The sequence below is a fragment of the Nerophis lumbriciformis genome, linkage group LG19 (assembly GCF_033978685.3).
Source record: "Nerophis lumbriciformis linkage group LG19, RoL_Nlum_v2.1, whole genome shotgun sequence".
Taxonomy (NCBI): Eukaryota; Metazoa; Chordata; class Actinopteri; order Syngnathiformes; family Syngnathidae; genus Nerophis; species Nerophis lumbriciformis.
In genome coordinates, this window is record NC_084566.2 from 18,500,853 (window position 1) to 18,525,447 (window position 24,595).

The 24,595-nt window shown below is 38.0% G+C and overlaps 2 protein-coding genes across 15 annotated transcripts in view; both read left to right on the plus strand.

Moving 5' to 3' along the window:
- kif1ab (kinesin family member 1Ab) overlaps positions 1-6,369 on the plus strand; it is a 60,765-nt gene extending 54,396 nt beyond the window's left edge. For all 13 annotated transcript variants that reach the window (XM_061979413.2, XM_061979414.2, XM_061979415.2 and 10 more), the window contains one exon: positions 1,427-6,369. In XM_061979413.2, the coding sequence (XP_061835397.1) occupies positions 1,427-1,484 (58 nt within the window). In that variant the 3' untranslated portion in view covers positions 1,485-6,369. The remainder of the gene's footprint in view (positions 1-1,426) is intronic.
- A 4,122-nt stretch (positions 6,370-10,491) lies between these two features.
- On the plus strand, positions 10,492-19,393 carry espnlb (espin like b). Of its 2 annotated transcripts, XM_061979428.2 has the most exons (5): positions 10,492-13,213; positions 13,491-13,623; positions 16,810-16,928; positions 17,191-17,370; positions 17,702-19,393. In XM_061979428.2, the coding sequence occupies exons 1-5, from the start codon at positions 13,199-13,201 to the stop codon at positions 19,136-19,138; spliced, it is 1,884 nt and encodes a 627-aa protein (XP_061835412.1). In that variant the 5' UTR covers positions 10,492-13,198; the 3' UTR covers positions 19,139-19,393. The 2 variants fall into 2 exon arrangements, with proteins under 2 accessions (XP_061835412.1, XP_061835411.1); XM_061979427.2 differs by having other exon boundaries at positions 10,492-13,623.
- The last annotated feature ends 5,202 nt before the right edge of the window (positions 19,394-24,595 follow it).

Sequence of the window (24,595 nt, forward strand, 5' to 3'; positions counted from 1 at the left end):
CCCTGCATAATGTATTGTTCTTTACGTACCTGGGCTGGTTCTAATAATTCAGATACTTTATATAATTACATTTATAATATTATTTCATCATTATCATGCTTCTATATACTTTTAATGATGAGAGCTATAAGATGTGTAATAAAAGTATTGATTTGAATGTGTTGAAATTCTATTGCATTTTCATTCTGACTATACATGTTTATTATTTTCATCATTCATTATACATGTTCCTAATATTTTTTACCAATGTCGCTGAGATGTGTAATATAAATATTTACTGATTCATGGTTAATTTTTGTAACATTTAAATACATCCTTCTAGATAAAAAAAATTATATTTTCAGTTATCATATTTATTAAAATATATGTGCAATAACCGTCTATTGATTTAAAGGTTACAGGGTGCACGGTTAAATCGTATTCAATTGTTTGTATTGTTTTAATACATAGTACTAGATGTTTTTTAAATGGATATTTCCAGTTGTTACACTTTTTTAAATATATGTGCAGTATTATTATATTTTTTTAAATTTAAGTTTGCATGGTAAATGGTTAAATATTATCCCATCTTATATAACATTTTAATGCATGGTTCTAGATTTTCTAAAATGAAATTTTCTGTTATCGTATTTATTAGAATGCCAGTTTATGTGCAATATAAACATTTATTGATTTAAGTGAATTTTACATTTTAATATATATTCTAACTATATATTGTTAGTAAATTATGGTGGATGGCTTAGTATTATTTATATGTTTAAATATTTATATTTGCATTATTTATTGTTATCTTGCTATAAAATGTGTAATATTTTAAATATTTTATTTTTATTAAAATAGATGTGTAATATCCAGTAAATATTTAGTTTTAGTAAACCACATTGGGTGGTTTAGTATTATTTACTGTATATGTTTATGTATTTGTAATATTAGCATTATTTGATACATTTTTTATAGTATGTGCATTATTTTAAATAGTCTACAATATATAGTCTAAATACAGTTATTATGTGCTATATTTTAAAAATGTATGTACATTGTATTATTTCAATTATATATATTGTTAGTAAACCACACTAATGTTAGTAAGCCACCCACACTGGTTTGAATGTTACTTAGATAATGGGTTTCACTATGTAAAGCACTTTGAGTCACCGGAGAAAAGCGCTATATAAATATAATTCACTTCACAGTGGAAGTATAATATATATGTTGATGTACCTATAATATTAGCATTATTTCATATTACTTTTTGATAATATGTGTAATATTTTTTAATAGTCTATATTCTCCATATGTATGTGTAATACTAGCATTTATTGATTGAACTTCCTGACTATATACTGTACATTTATCAAACAGTGGTGGACCAAATGCCATTATATTAAAAATAATATTCATATGTTTTTTGTTTTTTTTCCCGCAGGTCCAAACTCTCAAGAAGAAAGTCTCTCCAGTCAGTACCGGTTGCCCAGAGGATGTAAGAATAAAAGGGGCCTATAGTGACAAATGATCTACTGTACACACCCACGCATACACACACACACACACACACACACACACACAAATGATACAAATCACTCACCTGCCCCACCAACCACATAAATACACTTCTACATAAAGCAACATTGAAATAACCTATATACACACACACACACACGTATATATATACTGTATATGTGTGTGTATATATATGGGTATATATATATTAATAAATATTTATATATAAATATATATACACATATATGTATGTATATATATATATATATATATATATATATATATATATACACACACATCTACACAAATGTATATATATGTGTGTGTTTATATATATATATATATGTGTGTATATATATATATTTATATATATATATATACCCATCACTCAATAGTTAACTGTTAACAAGCCTGCATGGTGACCAAGCAGTGTGTATTCATATCCATGTGCCTCCTGTAATCCTCCAGTTATTGTCGTTAAACTGACACGAGCCACATCCATTTCTACACAGCGCCACCCAGTGGGGGGGAAGGTTTCTCCGCGTTTTTAAGTGCAGGGATGCCAGTCCGAGTATTGTGCTGTTCTTACATCCCTGTGGAGAGAACACGTGTCATTTTAAGTAGCATGCAGCATTATTAAGGTCTACTCTCCTCTTGTTTTGTTGTTTATCTGAAGCTGAATATGAGCGAAAACACTATTGCCTTCAAAAAAAAACCCATCCCTTCTATATATTATTAATTGTTGCTTTATACTTTTATTTACTCGTGAATAACTGACCAATTTGGTTGCACAGCACTTATGACCCTCGTTGAGTTAATGTGTTGCATCATTCACTTGGTTGTTGTATAACCAAAGCCTTGTTTTTATAATGTGACCAAACCTGCGCAGCCGTAAGGATCCGATTTAAAGACCCAACAGACATGTTTAAACCTCTATACTGGTATTGGTATACGTGTGAATATGGTGAGTTATGTGTATAAATTGTATTTCACGCCCAGGTGCAGGAGATTAATGAAAACAAAAGAATAACCGCATCAATTGGAGGAATGTTTGCAACGATGTAAAGGTAACTTTCATATTTAAAGACAAATAAGTTGAGCCCAAGTATCGAATGCTCGATTCAGATTGACATTTTTATGACATGCATTTTCTCGCATTTTTCAGACCTTTAACATGCATGAGAATTTACCAAAGTTTGCAAGTGCATCAGACTTGGTGAAACATTTTATATTTCAGCATTGTGTTGACAGTTTCCCAGATTGTCACGAAATTATGTCATGACAGGATGCCGGAAAAAAGTTTTAAAAAGCCCATGTTTGAAAACAAAGATGGCCATTTTGGTTTAAAAAGACAATTTGGAGCTAAAAACCTAGGGTTGGACTCTGATAAACTCCTCCTAAGCCAGGGATATTCAACTCAATTGTTATGGGGCCCACATTTCCAGAAAGCTAAGGACTGGGGATGTCACTGTTTGTCTTATTTTTTATATTCTGAGGAACCAGCGTCCTCTACAGTAAACATTTGAGTTTGTTCTATTAATTTTGTCAAGAGTTACAAGAACACTCTGCTGTTTTTAAGGACTTTCTGCATAAAAGCTAGTCAAAAATTATCTCTATGACAGCACTCTAGTGTTTTTAAGAATCCGCTGCAAAAATGTGAGCCTCTTACAACATTTGTTTAATCAAAACAAACCAGTTGAATTGCCCGAATTGTGAAAAAGAGAAGACCTAAAACAGAACCTTGATGAACACCTGCAGTATAACTAAAGAAGTTGAACTAGTGACTACTGCTGGGGTCGGCAACCAAAAACGTTGAAAGAGCCATATTGGACCAAAAACACAAAAAACTAATCTGTCTGGAGCCGCAAAAAAATTAAACGCTGTATATAAGTCTTATATTGAAGGCAACACATGACGTAAGTGTCTATATTAGCTATAATAGCCTACTATCAAAATGACTGCCGCAGGCTGAAGCAAATCTTCGTTGACAGAAATGTTGAAATGTAATATTTATTCTACACATTTTTACAACATTACAAACCATTAGTAAATCAGAGGCTACTAAGAAGGTGAGATAACTCCTGGAAATGACTGGCTTTTAATGGCCAAAGGTTTAGATGTGTGTGTCCAAGTTAAAGGAAACGGCACGCTGTCTTCTTTTAATAGATTTATTACAATCTTTGGCAAGCTAGGTAATGTTTGCTGTGGTCTGGAACAACATGGCACACAAACAACTATCTGAAATGCAGCCAATATTACATACAGATAATGTGTCATGAGACATGCAAAACTAAATTATATACAAAGAGGATAAAAGTAAAGGATATTAAATGAGCTCAAATATACCTACAAATGAGACATAATGATGCATTATAAACATACAGCTAGCCTAAATAGCATGTTAGCATTGATTAGCTTTAAGTCATGCATTGACCAGATATGCCTGATTAGCACTCCTACAAGTCAAAAACATCAACAAAGCGCACTTTTGTGTATTCACGCACAGCATAAAACGTTTGGTGGACAAAATGAGACAAACAAGGAGTGGAAGATTTTACATGTAAACAAACAGTCCACTCTATGGTGAGTTCAAGAATCGCCAAAATTAGTAGGACAAAACGATGTTCACCAAATACTCTCATCAGTGAAGCATACACACAAACATTAAACAGTGGGCTTTCCAACAATTGGGAAGGTTTGTGTCATGTTTGTCCTTAAACAAAAAAACATACTAAAACAAAAAAAGTATTCCCCCCCCCCCATCTTTTTCTATTTTAAATCCTTTTTTTTTTAAATGCTCCAGGGAGCCACTAAGGCGGCACTAAAGAGCCGCGGGTTGCTGACCCCCGGACTACTGACTGAGGTAAATAAACTCCAGCAACACCTTAGTTGTATAAATCACATGGCAAACCAAAAAATGTAAGAGGACTTAAAGCGGTGCCTTGAGGAACGCCTCAGTTATGTAAATCACAAGTTTGGATCCCAGTGTTCTTTGTTTGCAAGCTAAGTTAGAATGTCAATGCAAGGATCTGCCAATGTGTTCACACTGGTCCAAGTTCCTCTATATAACAGAAGCTGGCTAGTGTTTTGGGGAATTTGCTGCCAAAAAATGTTTCTACCAAGTTTTAAACCGGGCAGGTATGATGGTGTCATTCCCAGGCCGGAATAGTTGAATAGCCCTGTTTTAGGTACTTTGACCAAATGAGTCCTAATTTAAATCAGGTATAATCAAATAATGGGTGATGATACATTGCAAAGGGTTCTATGCTGTCTCATAAGATGTTGGAGGAACTGCTCCACAAAGTCCGACTTCTCCACTATGACACCCTAAATAGTTCTGTATGCCCCTTCTTCACTCAATCACGGTGGCATCCAATCTAATCGTTGCTAGTCCATCGGCTCGCCGAAACCCTGATTTGCGTTGGGATGCCGTAACATTTTTGTTGACCAATCGTGACTTTCCTAGTTGTGCGTGAATGCTTTCGACATTTTCCTGTGACAGCTTATAAGGATGAGGTCATATCCCCACTGGTAGCGACATAAAGGAGATCCAAATGGACCTGTACTGACTTGTAATGCGTGAGCCTGTCCCTTAATGAGCATTTAGTAAGTATTTCAAACAAAAACATTGTGATCCCCCTTTCTGTGAATTGGTGGCGTTTGAATAACAAAACGTAGAGACACAATGTAAGGCTTCATGTGTTTATTATGACGTCTACTGTAACCAATTTATCATGATGTCACGTTTTACAGTTTTGTTTAAAACCCTGTCTCGTTGCTTTTTTTTTTTTTTTTTTTCGTTCGCAAGAATTCCTACTAAATTCTGCTGAGATCATTAAAAAGAGGGCAGGTCCATGCACCAGCTAGTTTATCCACCGCCTCTTTTCATGTGTAAGACTAGCTTGTATGTAAAATAAGCTGACATACCAAAAAATATGACTTTTATAAGCTCTCATCAAAGCTCCGTCGTATATAGCCTGTAATGTAGGGTATATCGTTGCTAAGCTAAAAAGCCACATTGTTTAAAAAAAAAAGTCCAAATCTGCTTATTAGTAGTTTGCTGCACCACGATGACCCGAAACTGTGCCTAAAATGTCAGGAAATGTTTGAAAACTAAAGCACGTGGCCTGACAGCCATTTGTGTTGTTTCCTGTTTGCAAGCTCCGGGCCAACCAACCTGTTGAGCCATGCAACCTCGTTTAGAACCACGGAAATGTAGGAAACGTAACAATAATGTCATTTTTTTTGTCATGTTTTGGGTCATCTCAATGCAGTCACATTTTATTCTATAAAAGATGTCTGTAAAGCTTTATTTTTTGAGGTTGTGAGGGTTTTAGAATAGAATGCACTATTTAGGTGTACTGGTGCACATACCTGGCTTTATTCCGTATGATTTCATAAGAATTGACTTTCCGATCATACAATGCTTTGTTTACGTTGCTTCTTAGCACTGGATCGCAGCACGCAGGTCCGCTCGCTCGTATATCAGCATCCTCCCCCTCCTCGCTCTCTCCTAAATACCGGTGTAAAGTTTATTGTCATTGATGATCTTTGTAATGAAACCTTCCTCTTAGCTCTGTATTGTATATAAACGACGCTCGTCGAGTCTCTCTGAACAAATGCTATTACTGTATCTCTCTCTCTCCTCCACTGTATTTCACCATGCATTCACGACAATAGAAATAGAAATAACTAGCTTGTTGCAAGTGTCGCGGGGCTGATTGCGGATCAGTTTTGTCAGTGCGGTCAGGCCCGCATCTCACGTTTATCTTTTCATTGTTCCGGAGGTTTCTCTGCCGTGTGTGTTGACACCTAACTAATGTTGTTGGGAGAGGGGGGTCAAGACAAATAAATAAGTGTTGAAAATGATTGAATTGTATTTTTATTGTGGTTTGGTGTAGATTAGAACTGTGTCTGCATAATACTCTGCTTTTTGGTTATTCAGCTACATGCATGCCAAACTAATGTCTGTAAAGGATGTACCTAATGAAATGGCATGTGGGTATGCATTTATCTATTTACAAAACCCAAAACCAGTGAAGTCGTAAATAGAAACAGAATACAATGATTTGCAAATCCTTTTCAACTTATATCCAATTGAATAGACTGCAAAAACAAGATATTTAATGTTCGAACTGAGAAACTTATTTTTTTTCTTCTTGCAAATAATCATTAACTTAGAATTTAATGGCAACAACACACTGCAAAAAAGTTGGCACAGGGGCATTTTTACCACTGTGTTACATGGCCTTTCCTTTTAACAACACTCAGTAAACGTTTGGGAACTGTGGAGACCAATTTTTGAAGCTTTTCATGTGGAATTATTTCCCATTCTTGCTTGATGTACAGCTTAAGTTGTTCAACGGTCCGGGGTCTCCGTTGTGGTATATTAGGCTTCATAATGCGCCACACATTTTCAATGGGAGACAGTTCTGGACTACAGGCAGGTCAGTCTAGTACCCGCACTCTTTTACTATGAAGCCACGCTGTTGTAACATGTGGCTTGGCATTGTCTTGTTGAAATAAGCAGGGGCGTCCATGATAACGTTGCTTGGATGGCAACATATGTTGCTCCAAAACCTGTATGTACCTTTCAGCATTAATGGTGCCTTCACGGAAGTGTAAGTTACCCATACCTTAGGCACTAATACACCCCCATACCATCACAGATGCTGGCTTTTGAACTTTGCGCTTATGACAATCTGGATGGTTCTTTTCCTCTTTGTTCCGGAGGACACAACGTCCACAGTTTCCAAAAACAATTTGAAATGCGGACTCGTCAGACCACAGAACACTTTTCCACTTTGCATCAGTCCATCTTAGATGAGCTCGGCCCTACAAAGCCGGCGGCGTTTCTGGGTGTTGTTGATAAATGGCTTTCGCTTTGCATAGTTGAGTTTTAACATGCACTTAAAGATGTAGCAACCAACTGTAGTTACTGACAGGGGTTTTCTGAAGTGTTCCTGAGCCCATGTGGTGATATCCTTTACACACTGATGTCGCTTTTTGATGCACTACGTGCATTCAATATTACATGCAGTGATTTCTCCAGATTCTCTGAACCTTTTAATGATATTACGGACCGTAGATGGTAAAATTCCTAAATTATTTGCAACAGCTTGTTGAGAAATGTTATTAAACTGTTGGACAATTTACTCACGCATTTGTTCACAAAGTGGTGACCCTCGCCCCATCCTTGTTTGTGAATGACTGAGCATTTCATGGAAGCTGCTTTTATACCCAATCATGGCACCCACCTGTTCCCAATTAACCAGTTCACCTGTGGGATGTTCAAAATAAGTGTTTAATGAGCATTCCTCAACTTTCTCATTATTTTTTGCCACTTGTGGCAGCTTTTTTGAAACATGTTGCAGGCATCAAATTCCAAATTAGCTAATATTTGCAAAAAATAACACAGTTTTCCAGTTCGAACGTTAAGTATCTTGTCTTTGCAATCTATTCAACTGAATATAGGTTGAAAAGGATTTGCAAATCATTGTATTCTGTTTTTATTTACGATTTACACAACGTGCCAAATTCACTGGTTTTGGGGTTTGTACTAATTAAACAGCATTTTAGGTAATTTGGTCATTACACAGTGGTACCTCAGGATACCTGTGCACTTTGTCGGTGTACGAGCTGTCTCTTGGCTAATTGTTGTGCTTTAAACCCGTAAGAAGAGTAGTTCGAGCATAGCACTGTTACTCTGCATTATACAGACGCAGAAAGAGTCGCCAGCCAAAAATGTTAAAACAATATTTAAACTGCGGACATTTATTAATGAAAATATGAAGCTCCAGCACTCTCTGCGACCCCAAAATGGACAAGCGGTAGAAAATGGATTGATGGATGAAGAAGCGCCTATTTGACGGAGAAGCAGCTTGAAGGAGATACCTTAGAACAGGGGTGTCAAACTCATTTTCATTGAGGGCCACATCGCAGTTATGGTTGCCCTCAGAGGGCCGCTTTTAACAGTGAATAATATACAGTATGAATATAAATGTAATATACAGTATGAATATAGATGTAATATACAGTATGAATATAAATGTGTATATATATATATAAAAACCAATTAAAGTTGTATCTTGAGGTACCGCTGTTTATTTTAAAGCGTTTGTCCTTTTTAATGAGCAAAACTACCCAGTACAGAACATCAAATAAAAAAGACAATTTCAATTTAAAATTTTTTTTATATAGTTCTGCGCTTAATGAATTTATTTCCAAGCATATTTGATTGAAAGGCTCCACATTGTACAAGGGGGTCAGGGGTCATCATTGCCGTTTTCCAGCACTGTCATCACCAATGGATTGCAGGTATGTCCACTTTGATGGATCTGGTGGGTGATCAATAATTTCAGTATATATAATCTTTGCGCATATATTGCATTTTTTTTTTTTTAAATCACAGACTTGTTCTGACGTTACCTCCATCATCATCATCATCATGCGTCTCAACACGTGAGGAGGCAACCATACACCGGAGGGTATCTGCTGCATATGTCCACCTCTTCTATAGCACCACCATGTACAGGTCACCCTATCCACCCTTTTAATTATGGACAGGGACCTACAGCACCTCCCTCAGCATCTGAGGTTCGGTTCCAGGTGATGCTGCTGCTGCAGTCTTGTTCAGATCCTTTGGAGACCTACAAGTGTGGGCAGTCCGACTGATTAATTCCATATTTGTTACCTTTTACTCCCTCGCATCTTGCTGGTGCTGCCATAGCGTCACGACTTTACTGTAAGTACAATTGCCAATATTGTGAAAGATTACTATTAGGGTTCAAGTTAGTATTTTACTCATCAACCAGTATATTTTCTAAAATATACAGTATGTGTGTTAGTTTTTATACGTTTGGGTCTAAAGGAGGAACTGATAATTACATTTGTATTTGAGCTGAAAAAGTATGAATTGGTGTATGATTATTCTTTTCCTGTAACACCATGAGGAAACTTCTCATAGGCTAAATGTATTAGATCTAAATTGTTCACCTATTTGTATATAATGTACCAAAAATGTTGCTGTTATTTACAGAAGTAATAAGGAAAATGTTGATCTTGCAATCTCTATAATAATGATAAATAATACATTATTTCTAAAACCCAAGAACACATGGGTTTAAAAAGAATACAATTTAATAATAAAATACTAAAAATATAAAATCCAGTGTGAAATAAGATCCCACCTCCACATACAATTAATATTAATAATAATATCAATAATAATAAATAACTTTATTTAAAAAACCCAGGAAAACATGGGTTTAAAAACAATAAAATGTAATGATAAAATACTGAACGCATAAAATCCAGTGTGAAATAAAATCCCACCTATGCATACAAATGTATATTATTATTAAAAATAATAATAATAATAAATAATACTTTATTTCTAAAACCCAAGAACACATGGGTTTGAAAAGAATACAATTTAATAACATTTTGAAAATTTAAAATCCAGTGTGAAATAAAATCCCACCTATGCACACAAATGTATATTATTATTATTAAAAATAATAATAAATAATACTTTATTTCTAAAACCCAAGAACACATGTGTTTAAAAAGAATACAATTTAATAACATTTTGAAAATTTAAAATCCAGCGTGAAATAAAATCCCACCCATGCATACCAATAAAATACATAAATAAATAAATAACAATGATACTTTGTTTCTAAACACCCAAAAACAAAGGCTAAAAAAAAGATTAAAAGTAATAATAAAATACTAAAAATATAAGATCCAGTGTGAAATAAGATCCCACCTCCACATACAATTATTATAAAAAAATAAAATAAATAAATAATACTTTATTTCTAAAACCCAAGAACACATGGGTTTAAAAAGAATACAATTTAATAATAACATTTTGAAAATTTCAAATCCAATGTGAAATAAAATCCCAACCATGCATACAAATTAAAGATAATAATAAATAACAATGATACTTTGTTTCTAAACACCCAAAAACAAAGGCTTAAAAAAAAAAAAAATACAGAGTGTGAAATAAAATACCACCTCTGCATACAATTAATTTTAATAATAATGACAACAATAATAATAAATACAACTTTATTTCTAAAACCCAGGAAAACATGAGTTTAAAAAAATAAAATGTAATGATGAAATACTGAAAGTATAAAATCCAGTGTGAAATAAAATCCTACCAATGCATACAAATTAATATTATTAATCATAATAATAATAAATAATTCTTTATTTCTAAAACCCAAGAACACATGGGTTTAAAAAGAATACAATTTAATCATAAAATATTCAACATTTAAAATCCAGTGTGGAATAAAATCCCATCCATGCATACAAATTAAAAATAATAAATAACAATGATACTTTGTTTCTAAACACCCAAAAACAAAGGCTAAAAAAAGATAAAAAGTATTAAAATACCAAAAGTATAACATCCAGTGTGAAATAAAATACCACCTCTGCATACAAATTAATATTAATACTAGTAATAATAATAATAATAAAACATACTTTATTTTAAAAAACAAACAAAGAACACATGGGTTTTTAAAGAATAACATATAATAATAAAATACTGAAAGTATAACCTCCAGTGTGAAATAAAATCCTACCTATGCATACAAATTAATATTTTTATTAATCGTAATAATAATAAATAATACTATATTTCTAAAAACCAAGAACACATGAGTTCAAAAAGACTAACATTTATTTTTAAAATATTGAACATTTTGAATCCAGTGTAAAAAAAACCCCCCACCAATGCATACAAATTAAAAAAAAAAAATAAAAAAAATAATGATACTTTGTTTCTAAACATGGGCAGCACGGTGGAGGAGGGGTTCACAATACGAAAGTCCTGAGTAGTCCTGGGTTCAATCCCGGGCTCGGGATCTTTCTGTGGGGAGTTTGCATGTTCTCCTCGTGACTGCGTGGGTTCCCTCCGGGTACTCCGGCTTCCTCCCACCTCCAAAGACATGCACCTGGGGATAGGTTGATTGGCAACACTAAATTGGCCCTAGTGTGTGAATGGGAGTGTGAATGTTGTCTGTCTATCTGTGTTGGCCCTATGATTGTCAAGTCTTGATCTTGTGAGTTTGCTTTTCCGGGATGCAACGGAAAGTTGGCTCGGGCGAGACGGGAATTAAGGTACATGATTTATTTATTAACTATAAATACAAAAAAAGATCAAACAAAAAGCGCGCACAGTGGCGGAGAATAAACTATGAACAATTAAACAAAACTTGCAAACTATGGCTTGAATAAAGAAAACTTACTTGGCATGGACAAAAAAGGAGTAGCGTGAACATGGACATGAAAAAATGGACAGAGCATAAATGTGGTGTGAGGTCGTCAGGACGAACAACAGAAAATGAATGAACTTAAATACTATGGACATGATTAGTGAAAGCAGGTGCGTGACTCAAAACGTGAAACAGGTGCGTGACGTGACAGGTGAAAACTAATGGTGGCTATGGTGACAAACAAGAGTGCACAATGAGTCCAAACGTGGAACAGGTGAACTAATGGGGTAATCATGGAAACAAGACAAAGGAGTGAAAAGACAGAAACTAAAGAGTCCTATAACTAAACAAAAACATGACTTAACACAAAACATGATTACACAGACATGACAGCGATGAGGTGGCGACTTGTCCAGGGTGTACCCCGCCTTCCGCCCGATTGTAGCTGAGATAGGCTGCAGCGCCCCCCGCGACCCCGAAGGGAATAAGCGGTTGAAAATGGATGGATGGATGGATGTTTCTAAACACCGAAAAACAAAGGCTAAAAAAAAGATAACAAGTAATAATTAAATACTGAAAGTATAACATTCAGTGTGAAATAAAATACCACCTCTGCATACAAATTAATATTAATACTAACAAATATATACTTTATTTAAAAAAACAAAGAACACATACAGTAGGTTTAATAGAATAACATGTAATATTAAAATATTGAAATTTTAAAATCCAGTGGTAAATGAAATCCCAACCATGCATTCAAATTAATAATAATCATCAATAACAATAATACTTTATTTCTAAAAACTCAAGGACACACAGGTTAGAAATTCTATTAGATAGAATAATATTTATTGAATATTGAAAAGATAATATCCAGTGATAAATAAAATCCCATCCATGCATACAATTTGACAAATAAAAAGTGTGTTTTATTCTACAATAAAACAAACAGTGATTTAAACATTGCCATCTACTGCAGCTATATTAAGTTAGCCCTAAGTATTTGTTTTGGGGGCACTTGTGTTAGTTAAAAAACATGCAAATATTGTCAAGTCTTCCATGGCCAGTTGAACCTGCTCAGCAGGACAAATGTTCTAAACAATGTGCGGTTTAATGATGCTGTTAGCGGACTCCTTCAAAGCAATAGGGTTACCTGCAGCAGGCTATCACGTCTCCACAAACTCTTCACAAGCTTTCTCCCGCACTCTGTGTGGCGTGCAACACTTCCATGGGCAGGGTCACGTTTCACCGCCTTCTGCTTCAGCCTGCCACAGCGGCCATTGTTCTTTGCATTAAGCATCTCGCTGTGTGTGAGAGTGTCACAGAGAGGCTTGATTACCTGTCCTCTATTCAGAGATCCTCTGTGTGAGGGCTCGCTTTATCTGTTTTCTCTTCTCAAAGGAAAGAAGGTCAACGGTCTGCTGCTTTTGAGACACAAGTGAAGGAGCAAAACCAACATGGAGAACAGCAAGGTGCCGCTGAAATATGTATTATATAAACACACGTGATAGTGGACATTGAGTATTGAGACGCACATCTTGATTAATTTAAGACACATGATCTCAATTATTCACCTGACCAAGACATTTTGAACAATTTAGGGAAGAAAACCTTAGGGATGGTGAGCCATAAAGCCGGTGTCCCAATACTTTTGTCCACATTATTGTATGTTTATTTCGTCATTAATACCGAATGGAGGACATATTTGTGCTATGTCCCTTTAAATGTTGTCAACGATGCTCCCAGCAGCCAGTGAAGGAGGTGCTCCCTCTGCCTCGACTCCCTCAGAACTCCTCATCCTCCTCCTCCTCTGTGACTCTGACTAATGCTCCAACAAGACAAACATCAGGCTCCATGCAGCAAATACAAATGGCCTCCTCAGGTATTGGTTAGTACGTACAACATGTCCATCACTGAATCTGCATAAGTGCTTTCGGTTATAGTCGGGTGAACAGCAACTTTCATTTAGCGAAAAAACAAAACAAACAAAACACATTTTTGTATCATGGACGCCCCTGCTTATTTCAGCAAGTCAATGTCAAGCCATGTGTTACAACAGCGTGGCTTCATAGTAAAAGAGTGCGGGTACTAGACTAGCCTACCTGTCTCCCATTGAAAATGTGTGGCGCAATATGAAGCGTAAAATACCACAAAGGAGACCAACTTGAACAACTTAAGCTGTACATCAAGCAAGAATGGGAAATAATTCCACCTGAAAAGCTCCAAAAATTGGTCTCATCAGTTCCCAAATGTTTACTGAGTGTTGTTAAAAAGAAAGGCCATGTAACACAGTGGTAAAAGGCAGAGGTGCTCTCTCTGCCTCGACTCCCTAAGAACTCATCATCCAGACAAACATCAGGCTCCATGCAGCAAATACAAATGGCCTCCTCAGATATTGGTTAGCATCACTGAATCTGCATATGTGCTTTCGGTTATAGTCAGGTGAACAGCAACTTTGGTTTGGTGAGAAAACAAAACAAAAAAAAAACAAATTTTATTAGTCAAAATGTATTACATATGATACTCGTTCTTTAGAGAAAGTAGTACTGGCATCACTGGTTTAAATGTAGCATTGAGTCTCTAGAGAAAAGCGATATATATACATATTATATATACATATAATTCACTTCACATTTTTCCATTTCAATTTACGAAAGTACAAAATAAAATTCAGCAAATATCTAAATATTTTACGGTTGTAGTCCTAAGGTATATCAGTACTAATGAAGTACCGCGGTACTAATGAATTGAAAACAGTACTATACTGCCTCTGAAATATCCCTTTTTCTAAATGTTGCGGGCATAACGGCACTCTGTCGTCACGTTGTGACATTGCTGGTTTTACGAGCAGAGGAGCATTTCTTGCAACGCACACGCACAGAGTACTTAAAAGCAGACACGGTGTGTGGACATAATAGGTGGAATGGTTGCATTTTGACTTAGAAACTAATAATAAAGGTGAAACTATTTTTTACATGTATGTATAAATATACATATATATATATATATATATATATATATATATATATGTCCTCATTTTTCATTTTCCCATTTACTCTCTGTAAAGCACCAGTTCCATTGGCAGCAAAACAGGCCCAGAGCATAATACTACCACCACCATGCTTGACTGTGAGCATGGTGTTCCTGGGATTAAAGGCCTCACCTATTCTCCTCCAAACATATTGCTGGGTATTGTGGCCAAACAGCTCAATTTTTGTTTCATCTGACCACAGAACTTTCCTTCAGAAGGTCTTATCTTTGTCCAATAATACATACATACATACATATATATATATATATATATATATATATATATATATATATATATATATATATATATATATATATATATATATATATATATATATATATATATATGCATATATATATATATATATATATATGTATGTATATATATATATATATATATATATATATATATATATATATATATATGTATATATATTTATGTATATATGTATGTATATTTATGTATATATGTATATTTATATATATATATGGTATATATAGATGTATACATACACATATACAATATATATATATATATATATATATATATATATATATACTGTATATGTGTGTGTGTATATATATATATATATATATATATATATATATACTGTATATGTATGTATATGTTTCTTCAATCCTTTTAGTCACTTTAACTGTAGTAAATAAACGATTGGCAATAAATCTAGCACCTATTTTTGGTTTTATTGGCGACTGCACTCGTGTTTACAGAGACTGCTTAGATTCCGTCGCGCCATGTCTGTGACATGCTTGGCATTGCTGGGAGCCTTTCTCTCATTAAAGCCGCCAGTGTCATCTTAAATTGTGAAGATCGCTGTCCACTGGTATATCTTGAATATATTAAAAGTATGTCCACAGCACGGACAACCCCAAGCGTATGACTGGTGTTAATATATAATATTGGTTTATTCTCAGCGGAGAATAAACAAGTGTTGTGTGTCTGTGAGTGAAGCACGGAGGTAGACGTGTGAGCAAATACTTGTAATTGGGCCCGTTGTTAGCATAAAATTGGCCATAAAAACTAAAAAGAACGTCAGACTTTGTTTGTTTTCTTCTGTTTTCTACAATACATTATATTAATTTATTTTGTTAGGTGTGGCGGCTCATATGAAGCCCGTACTTTAAGCAGAAACTCTAAACGTAGTAAAATTGTATGTATAGCATAGCGCTTTTATTTTGAAGCCGGAAAAGTATGTAATTGGTTTGATGTCGGATCGACTAATTGCAATAAACAAATCTCCTTTTGACATCCTGCCGACCATCTTTCATTTCTGTTGAGCTTTTATGTCATCTTACTGACTAAAGCAGTCACAATAACAATATAAATGTTATTTTATCACTGCACCTTAACCGTAATCTGAACACTGAAGTGAAGCACCACCCACCTCTAGAACGATGCGCGCAGCAGGCGTTTTCTGCAGGGATGTCGCCTCTTCTTACGGCGGAAAAAAATAGTATTTTCTTGTCGGGAGAACAACTTGCCATGACTTTAAACCTGATATTTCCATAAGGTAGACTTGGCTTTGTACCTGATATTTCCATAAGGTAGACTTTCCTTTGTCCATTTCTGCTTGCTTGTGGCTCATCAGTAGCAAGTGAACTCCAGCCAATGTCCCCAGCTACGGCACGGCTCGAGGGTCAAAAAGGAAGTGTTCACGTTAATCGCTCATAAAAAAAATGGTGTCGTTATTGAAATGTATAGTTACCGCGTTATTATCACGTTAACTTTGACAGCTCTAATATTAATATTATAATAGTAAAACAAAAATCAGTGAAAAGAAAATCCTTCAATCATGCCCCGACATTGCTGAATGACCATTTCACGTTGGTAAGCATCTAATCAGATGCTAAATGCCACTAGGGGGTATTATTTGCTACAATATCCTATGATGTCTGTTTCATCCTTTGGAGTTTCAGCTTTTCTTAGCAGTGTTAACACGCAATTTCTTAAGGATGTAGAACTTCCTTCAGGACATTAACAAGATGCATGACATTTTGTGTTGCATTATGTTTCTAGTGGTGACCTCGTTCAACCAGCTAAAGCCTCCAGAGAGAGATCTCAATCTGATGTACCACATGAAATCAATCAAGTCCCTGAAACAAGCTGGCATCACGGCCGTCTTCACCGGACAACAGGTCAGTCGACTCTTCACCATGGTTTTTGGTCAGTAGCAGGTGTTCTGCAAAGGGGTTTGAGCCTCCAGTCCAAGTCATTAGAGCCTTTGAGATTATGCCACCTTAAAAAGGCAGGCTGATGTTGCAGGCATGTTGTATGTGGATTTCCCTGAGAGGGAATCTAAACCAGGATGTGAAAAGCCCACATCCAGACCATGAGACGAAAGACGATCTGCACACAATCACTAATGATGCATCTAGTTGAACCCTGATCTTCTTGCAGAAACTTGACAGTGAGGAGTGTCCAGAAGAGGGACCAGTTGTCGACGTGATCCTGTCCGACATTGAGTCCCTGGTGCCCACTCACGATGAGGCTGGCCGGCCCATTGCTGAGTGGAAACGTCAGGTGATGGTACGGCAGCTGCAGACCCGACTGCAGGATGAGGAAGAGCAGATGAGACAGGTACTGGTCAGTTTGTAGTCCATCCATCCATCCATCCATCAGGGGTCTGAGTCGTAGGGATACCAGGACTTCCCTGACTCTGGTCACCTATACAGTAGTTCCATGTCCTGAGGTCTCTTTCTGGTTGAGGATACATGGAAGACCTTGACTAGTTTTAGCTTATTCACTGAACTGCAGGGGAAAGTACCCTTCATAGACTAATTTGGTCTTTCACAGCCATTGAAGAGATTGTACATGGCAGTTTTTATCCTCTGGAGACCATGAAAACAAACTGTCAATGGAACTGCTGAACTATAACTTGACTTTGCCTTCTCTCTTTCATGTCTTGTAGGACCTACCCTATGATTCCTCCTCTGTGGATGGCTGGAAGTACTCCCAAACTCACAATGTCGTTTTGGGGCCATTCGGCGAGCTCCTAACACAGGACGATCTTCTGTATTTGCAACAGCAGATCGACAACATGTCTTTGCAGAAGCGCTACCAGGCCTATGAGGTGGAGCTGACCAGGTTGACAAAAGAACTGAGGGCTATTTTACCTGACCCTATCCTAAACATTTCTCTAAACAAAGAGGCCCTGCAAGAGATGGATGCTCAGGGAAGTCGGGCGCTGCCAGTTTGGTGCAGCCGCGTCTCAGAGATTGTCAGGAGTATGTCCTTGCTGGTGGCCAGCCTGACTCAGACCTCTAAGGATGGAGCTGAGAGGAGCGTGGTGCACGGTCTGATGGAGGGGATGACGGGGCTGCCAGAGGTAAGGGATGTTTTTGCGGTAGGTCAAGGCCATGAGGTGTTGCAAAACACAAATGGATGTAAGCTACCACTCATCGGGATGGCTTTTGGTCATGGGATGGAGAGCTACAGCAAATCACGCAGAGAACGACTGGAGAAGGAGTTTCGTCAGTTTGGGGTGTCAGTCAGAAACCTCAGAGCCAACTTTGAAGGTCAGATTGGTGCCATTTATCCTTTTGCTGGAGTGGTGCCTGGCAAGGACCAATCTTCCGGAACTAATAATCTAACTAGTGATCCTAAAAAGCTTCCACCTGTGATGGAGACTACCAGCCTGAGGAAAGAGCGTATTGTAGTGCTGTTCCTGAGCCACTGGAAGAAGTCAGCTTACGCTATCTCAGTGCGAGCAGCGAGGCAGGAACAGGAGCTCAAATCAGAAGCCCAGCAGAGAATCCCATCCATGTTTCTCTTTTGTCAAAAACGAGGCGCCGTTGATAAGATGCTAAACTCCTGGAAAAATAAACTCCAGCTGAAGGAGGCTATAACGTCCTATGTGTCCGCCAGCACCTCAAAAGACCCATTTCCTGTGTACTCTCCGGAACAATTCCTGCCAGATGTGGACCATGACAGCTTGACCCTAGACCTCTTCATGCTGGGATACTTCCACATTCTGGAGCAGGAGATGTCACCAGTGGAGAGGAAAATGAGGCATCTGCTTTGTTTCGAAGTTTTTGACCATGTGGGGACTTTTCCCTGGGAGAGAGTGAGAAACTTCCACAAGGCCGTACTGCAGGAAATTCAGGCCGGGAGGCGACAATGGGGGGACGGCTTTGATGATATTAAAGTTTGCTTCTTTGGAGACTCGAGACCATCATCAGAAACCACACCAGTGCCTTCGGTTGTAGTTGAAGGTGCCACGCCAGAGGAGGGCAGCAGTGACATGGACTTCTCCTGTTTCAACAATGAAGATATTTGTAAATATATTGATCGCAGCTTTGCTTTTTGGAAGGAGAAAGAAGCAGAGCTCTTTGATTTTGAACACTAGCATCACCATTGTGTCTGTTTGCTTACTGTGGCAATTTTGCAGAGGTTTTTATTTTCATACAAAATACTGTAATGCATTGACTCGAATATAAGACAATATTTTTCCCTAGGAAAAAGACAGGTGGTCTTATATTTAGTGTTTAGAGATTTATACATACATACGTGCCACCGAAGGACTTCTCCCCTTGTAAGTCAGAGCTTTTCTTCCTGTCACTCACACGCAAACACCACTTATCTGGGGAGATGCGACACAGAGATCAGCTGAGTTTAACAGATAAAGATACATTTAGTCATTTTCTGAAATCAGTAGGCTGATTGGCAACACTATATAGGCCCTCGTGTGTGAATGTGAGTGTGAATGATTGACTGTCTATCTGTGTTGGCCCTGCTATGAGGTGGCGACTTGGTATAGGATGTCCCCTGCCTTCCACCCGAGTGCAGCAGGGATAGGATACACCTCCTGCGCGACCCAGGTGAGAGAAAACAGCCAAAGTAAGACAACTATTTCAGATGAATAGACCAAAATGGCTTGAGTGTATTTAAAAGTGATTGTGGCAAAAAATTAGTCTAATGATTCAAATGTATTAACATTGAGCATTAATTGAAAAAGGATTGTTACTTCATCCATCCATCCATCCATTTTCTACCGCTTGTCCCCCCCGGGGTTACGGGGGTGCCGGAGTCTATCTCAGCTACATTCGGGTGGAAGGCGGGGTACACCCTGGACATCGCAGGGCCAACACAGATAGACAGACAACATTCACACTCACATTCACACACTAGGGCCAATTTTAGTGTTGTTAATCAACCTATTCCCTGGTGCATGTCATTGGAGGTGGGAGGAAGCCGGAGTACCCGGAGGGAACCCACGCAGTCACGGGGAGAACATGCAAACTCCAAACAGAAAGATCCCGAGCCCGGTATTGAACTCAGAACTACTCAGGACCTTTGTAATGTTAGGCACAGGCACTAACCCCTGTTTCACCGTACTACAGTCTTTTACAAATAACAAACACTCACCTGGATCTACATGTTGAGTCTGTCTCTCAGCAGTAAATGTGCTGCTGCTGCTGCTTGCTGTCTGAACAGATACTGTAGTGTAAAACACAAAATGACACAAATGTCATCTCTGCATGCATTGTAACTCTAAATTACATTTTCAAATATTACATTCATATTGTATTTATTGACATTTAAAATATAGCTAATGGGAAGACATTGCCCTGCAATTATATTCCAAAACTTACCTTATTGCAGCCAAATGAGCCAATAGTCGGGCTTACAATAAATACAGAGTTTGTCAGGCTTGGACGAAGGAAAGGACTCAGATGCAGAGATGGGATTCTAAATAAAGCTTTTATTTTGAAAACTCTTAAACCTCCAGAGCAGAGTATTTTCAATTACTAAGAGTCACAAAAACAGACAGCGAAAAAAGGTTCCAAAAAGGAAAAAAACGAAAATCACCCCAAAAGGAGGAAATACGAAAATAAAGACAAACTATAATTAGCACCGTATCTGCTATAAAAACTTTAACAAAAAACGCTCCAACAGGAGGAAAAAAAATAATGACTATAAAAATTACTACTCTAATCTTATTCTAATAAATGTAAACAAAAAATCACTCAAAAACTTTGAGGAAGGAAGATCATTAGGAAAAAATCATAACTCACCACTGCGGTTGAAAAAAGGCTAGATAACAAAAGTCGCTCTGAGGGAGGAGAAAAAGTTAACTCAAAATTACAGCGTGGACATTTTTTGATCCAAGGAAGTAGACGTGGGACGAGGCAAGGCATGGACATGGACATGAACATGAACATGGATGCTAGACAGGCACGAAAGCTCGAGATAATCTGGCACAGAACAAGGGGAGGCATGGGCTTATATGGAACATGAGGGTAATGGGAAACAGGTGGAAACAATCAAGGGTCAGGGATGACGTCAGACTGGTGACACAAGAGGAAGGACCCGTGATCTGAAACAAGAGGAGTTGCTTTTCAAAATAAAACATGCAAATCACAAGACAGAAAAAACCAAGACAAGACTTCCGTCACCGCGGTGTGACAGAGTTTAAGTTTTTCACCCTCTGTAGATTTCTGGATTTTCTGCTTTAGAGCTGTAGCTTAAAGCAGTACTAAGTAACTTTTCAACTTTCATTAAATATTTTCGTAACTTTTGGGATGATACATGGACTTACAACTAGTTGAATGAGACCTATGTCATGGCCTGAAGGGGTCTGTGTCGCTTTCACTGCATTAAGCAATTTTGAGGAAAGTTGCAGGAAGCCTGGCACACAAACAAAAAAATGTGCTGACTTGCTTTACAGCATATGTCACTTCCTTTTCCCCCATTTGTTAAAAAGACGGAGGTCGATGCAGATGCCTGCGTGCTGCCAGAAAACTAAAAGAAGAAGAAGGCCTATGTGCAATTACTACTATCATAACAGAAGCTACAAAACAACCAGTTTTGTCTGAGGAGACAAAAAAAAAAAGAAAAAGGGAGGCTACCCGGATAAAAGAACGGTCAAGGATCAACATTGACCCGGCTTTCACTCGCTGGCGTGAGCTCAAAGATGAGGAGGGATTATCGAGCGATTATGCCTTAGCTCTGTTCCTGCTTAACCAGTAATTACCTATCAATGCTTAAATCAAAATGCTAATGCTAATGTTAGCTATGGGAAATTTGCATGGTAGTAATAAATAGAAACTCAAACTACAAACTCAAAAGTACTGGATAAAGAAAAAATTGCGATGACTGCAAATCGCAAATATAAAGTGTGAGTAAAATATCTCAGTTCTTACTGTGGAAAGATCAGTCATCCTGAATCATTGTGGTATTATTGTGTCAGTTTGATGCTTAATGCACTCGTCCTAAGGGGAAACGTGGTCTTCCTTTTGGCAAAACACTACCGCTTTGGTCCACTGGCGCCACCAAAATCAACCAAAACTGAAATTTCTTAGGTGGGGCTTTAATTACCTTCTGTAAGTTCACCCAATTGAGCTTACAATTACCCAATGCGAAGAAAACATTCTAATTAAATGCCTTTAAAAAATGTTTGTGCATTCTGCAATTTGGCGCCCCCTCCAAAGGATGGCGGCCCAGGTTGCCTGTTGGGAAAGCCGGTCCTGCCGAGAGAGGCAAGCGGTGGATAATGGATGCCTGCAGTCCACCAATAGCTTGTTTATAGATGTGTTATAAAACTCCTGATAGGAAGTCGCCATTTGCTATATTTGGTACAACTTTCTTACATGGGACAATGCAAATTAATAAACATATAAAATGTAAAGGTGCCAAATTGTAGTCAAAAGCTAGGTTCCATCTAGGTTGATGAACAAAGTGACCATAGTAGTTAAAGATGGAGAAGTGCTAAATTGTTGCATATAACAATTGTGCTGAAGGAAGAAAATACACATTTCCTTTGGTCTAGTAAGTTAAAGTGCTGGTATTATTACACATACTCCTATTACAAAAGTAGTTAGAAACAACAGATGTATTTATGGATGGAAAATTATAGCAAAAAAAGCTAACATTAGCGTAACTACGTATGAAATATTGCACAAAATATGAATGCATATGGAAATAGACAGAAATCTATTGTAACTAATGGCAAGTATTTCTATCTTAATCATATATCCATGCTCTTGTCCTTGAATGTGATGTATCACCTATAACCCATCAGACGCTAAATCCCCCCCAAAAAATCCTACTACTAGCAAAAATAAGTACAAACCAAAAGTCTATGGAGAGCTTTTTTGCAAAGGCCAGGGGTTCCCACTAATTCAACCTTATGGTGAGTTTTTTCATGTATTCATTTTTCATGCACTTATTTAAGGTTGCGTCACTGCTGTTTGCAGATGATGTGGTCCTGATGGCACCTTCGGTTCGTGACCTTCAGCTCTCACTGGATCGGTTCGCAGCCGAGTGTTCAGTAGCTGGAATGAGGATCAGCATCTCCAAATCTGACGCCATGGTTCTCAGCAGGAAACCGATGGTTTGTACAGTCCACGAAGAGAACGAGACTCTGTCCCAGGTGGAGGAGTTTAAGTATCTCTGGGTCTTGTTCACGAGTGAGGGAAAGATGGAGAAGGAAATCAGCCGGAGCATCGGAGCAGCTGGGGCAGCATTGCAGTCTCTCTGCCGCACTGTTGTGGCGAAACGAGAGCTGAGCCAGAAGGCAAAGCTCTCGGTCTACCGAGCTATCTACATTCCTACTCTCACCTATGGTCATGAAGTGTGGGTTTCCTCAGAAGGGTGGCTGGCATCTCCCTTAGAGATAGGGTGAGAAGTTCAGTCACCCGAGAGAGACTCGGAGTAGAGCCGCTGCTCCTTCGCTTGGAAAGGAGCCAGCTTAGGTGGTTCGGGCATCTCGTGCGGATGCCTCACGAGCGTCTCCCGAGGGAGGTCCTGGTTGCACGTCCCACTGGGAGGAGACCCCGGGCCAGGCCATGTACCAGATGGGGGGATCACATCTCCTCTCTGGCCTGGGAACACTTTGGGATTCCTCAGGAGGAAGTTGCTAATGTTGCTCTGGAGAGGGAAGTCTGGGGGTCTCTGCTAGAGCTGTTGACTCCGCGACCCGATTCCGGGTAAGCGGTTGAAGATGGATAAATGGATGGCGACGGCGAGGTGTGGTTAGGAGAGTGGCCGTGCCAGCAACCTGAGGGTTCATGGTTCAATCCCCACCTACTACCAACCTCGTTACGTCCGTTGTGTCCTTAAGCAAGACACTTCACCCTTGCTCCTGATGGGTCGTGGTTAGGGCCTTGCATGGCGGCTCCCGCCATCAGCGTGTGAATGTGTGTGTGAATGGGTGAATGTGGAAATAGTGTCAAAAGTGCTTTGAATACCTTGAAGGTAGAAAAGCGCTATACAAGTAGGGCTGCAACAACTAATCGATTAAAATCGATTATAAAAATAGTTGGCGATTAATTTAGTCATCGATTCGTTGGATGTATGCTATGCGCATGCGCAGAGGCTATGTGTTTTTTTAGTTGTTTTTTTTTACTTTTACTTATAAACTGCATTATTTACAAACAGCTGAGAAACAATAATCAAAATATTAGGGGTGTAACAGTACGTGTATTTGTATCGAACGTTTCGGTACGGGGGTTTCGTTTCGGTGCGGAAGTGTACCGAACAAGTTTCCACACGGACATATTAAGTAGCGTACTGCTCAAAATGCCGGACATTTGAGGCATTTATGAAACTCCGCCCTGACAGCCCCGCAAAAGAGGACATGTCCGGTGAAAAGAGGACGTATGGTCAGTCTATCCTAGCCCGTTAGCTGCTAGCAAAAGAGGACTAGCAGCGATCGGTTTCACCGGACGTGAAACCGATCGCTGCTAGCATGCTAGCAGCGACCGGGCTAGGTCCTGACCATACGTCCTCTTTTCACCGGACATGTCCTCTTTTGCGGGGCTGTCGGGCGGTGTTTCTTAAATGCCTCAAATGTCCAGCATTT

What these genes read in the sequence shown, in the direction of transcription:
- espnlb (XM_061979427.2), top strand. Translation starts at nt 13,434, where the DNA reads ATGGAGGACATATTTGTGCTATGTCCCTTTAAATGTTGTCAACGATGC. An exon ending in CCGTCTTCACCGGACAACAG is followed by an intron (nt 16,929 to 17,190) that starts GTCAGTCGACTC and finishes ATCTTCTTGCAG; the next exon opens with AAACTTGACAGTGAGGAGTG. An exon ending in AGGAAGAGCAGATGAGACAG is followed by an intron (nt 17,371 to 17,701) that starts GTACTGGTCAGT and finishes CATGTCTTGTAG; the next exon opens with GACCTACCCTATGATTCCTC.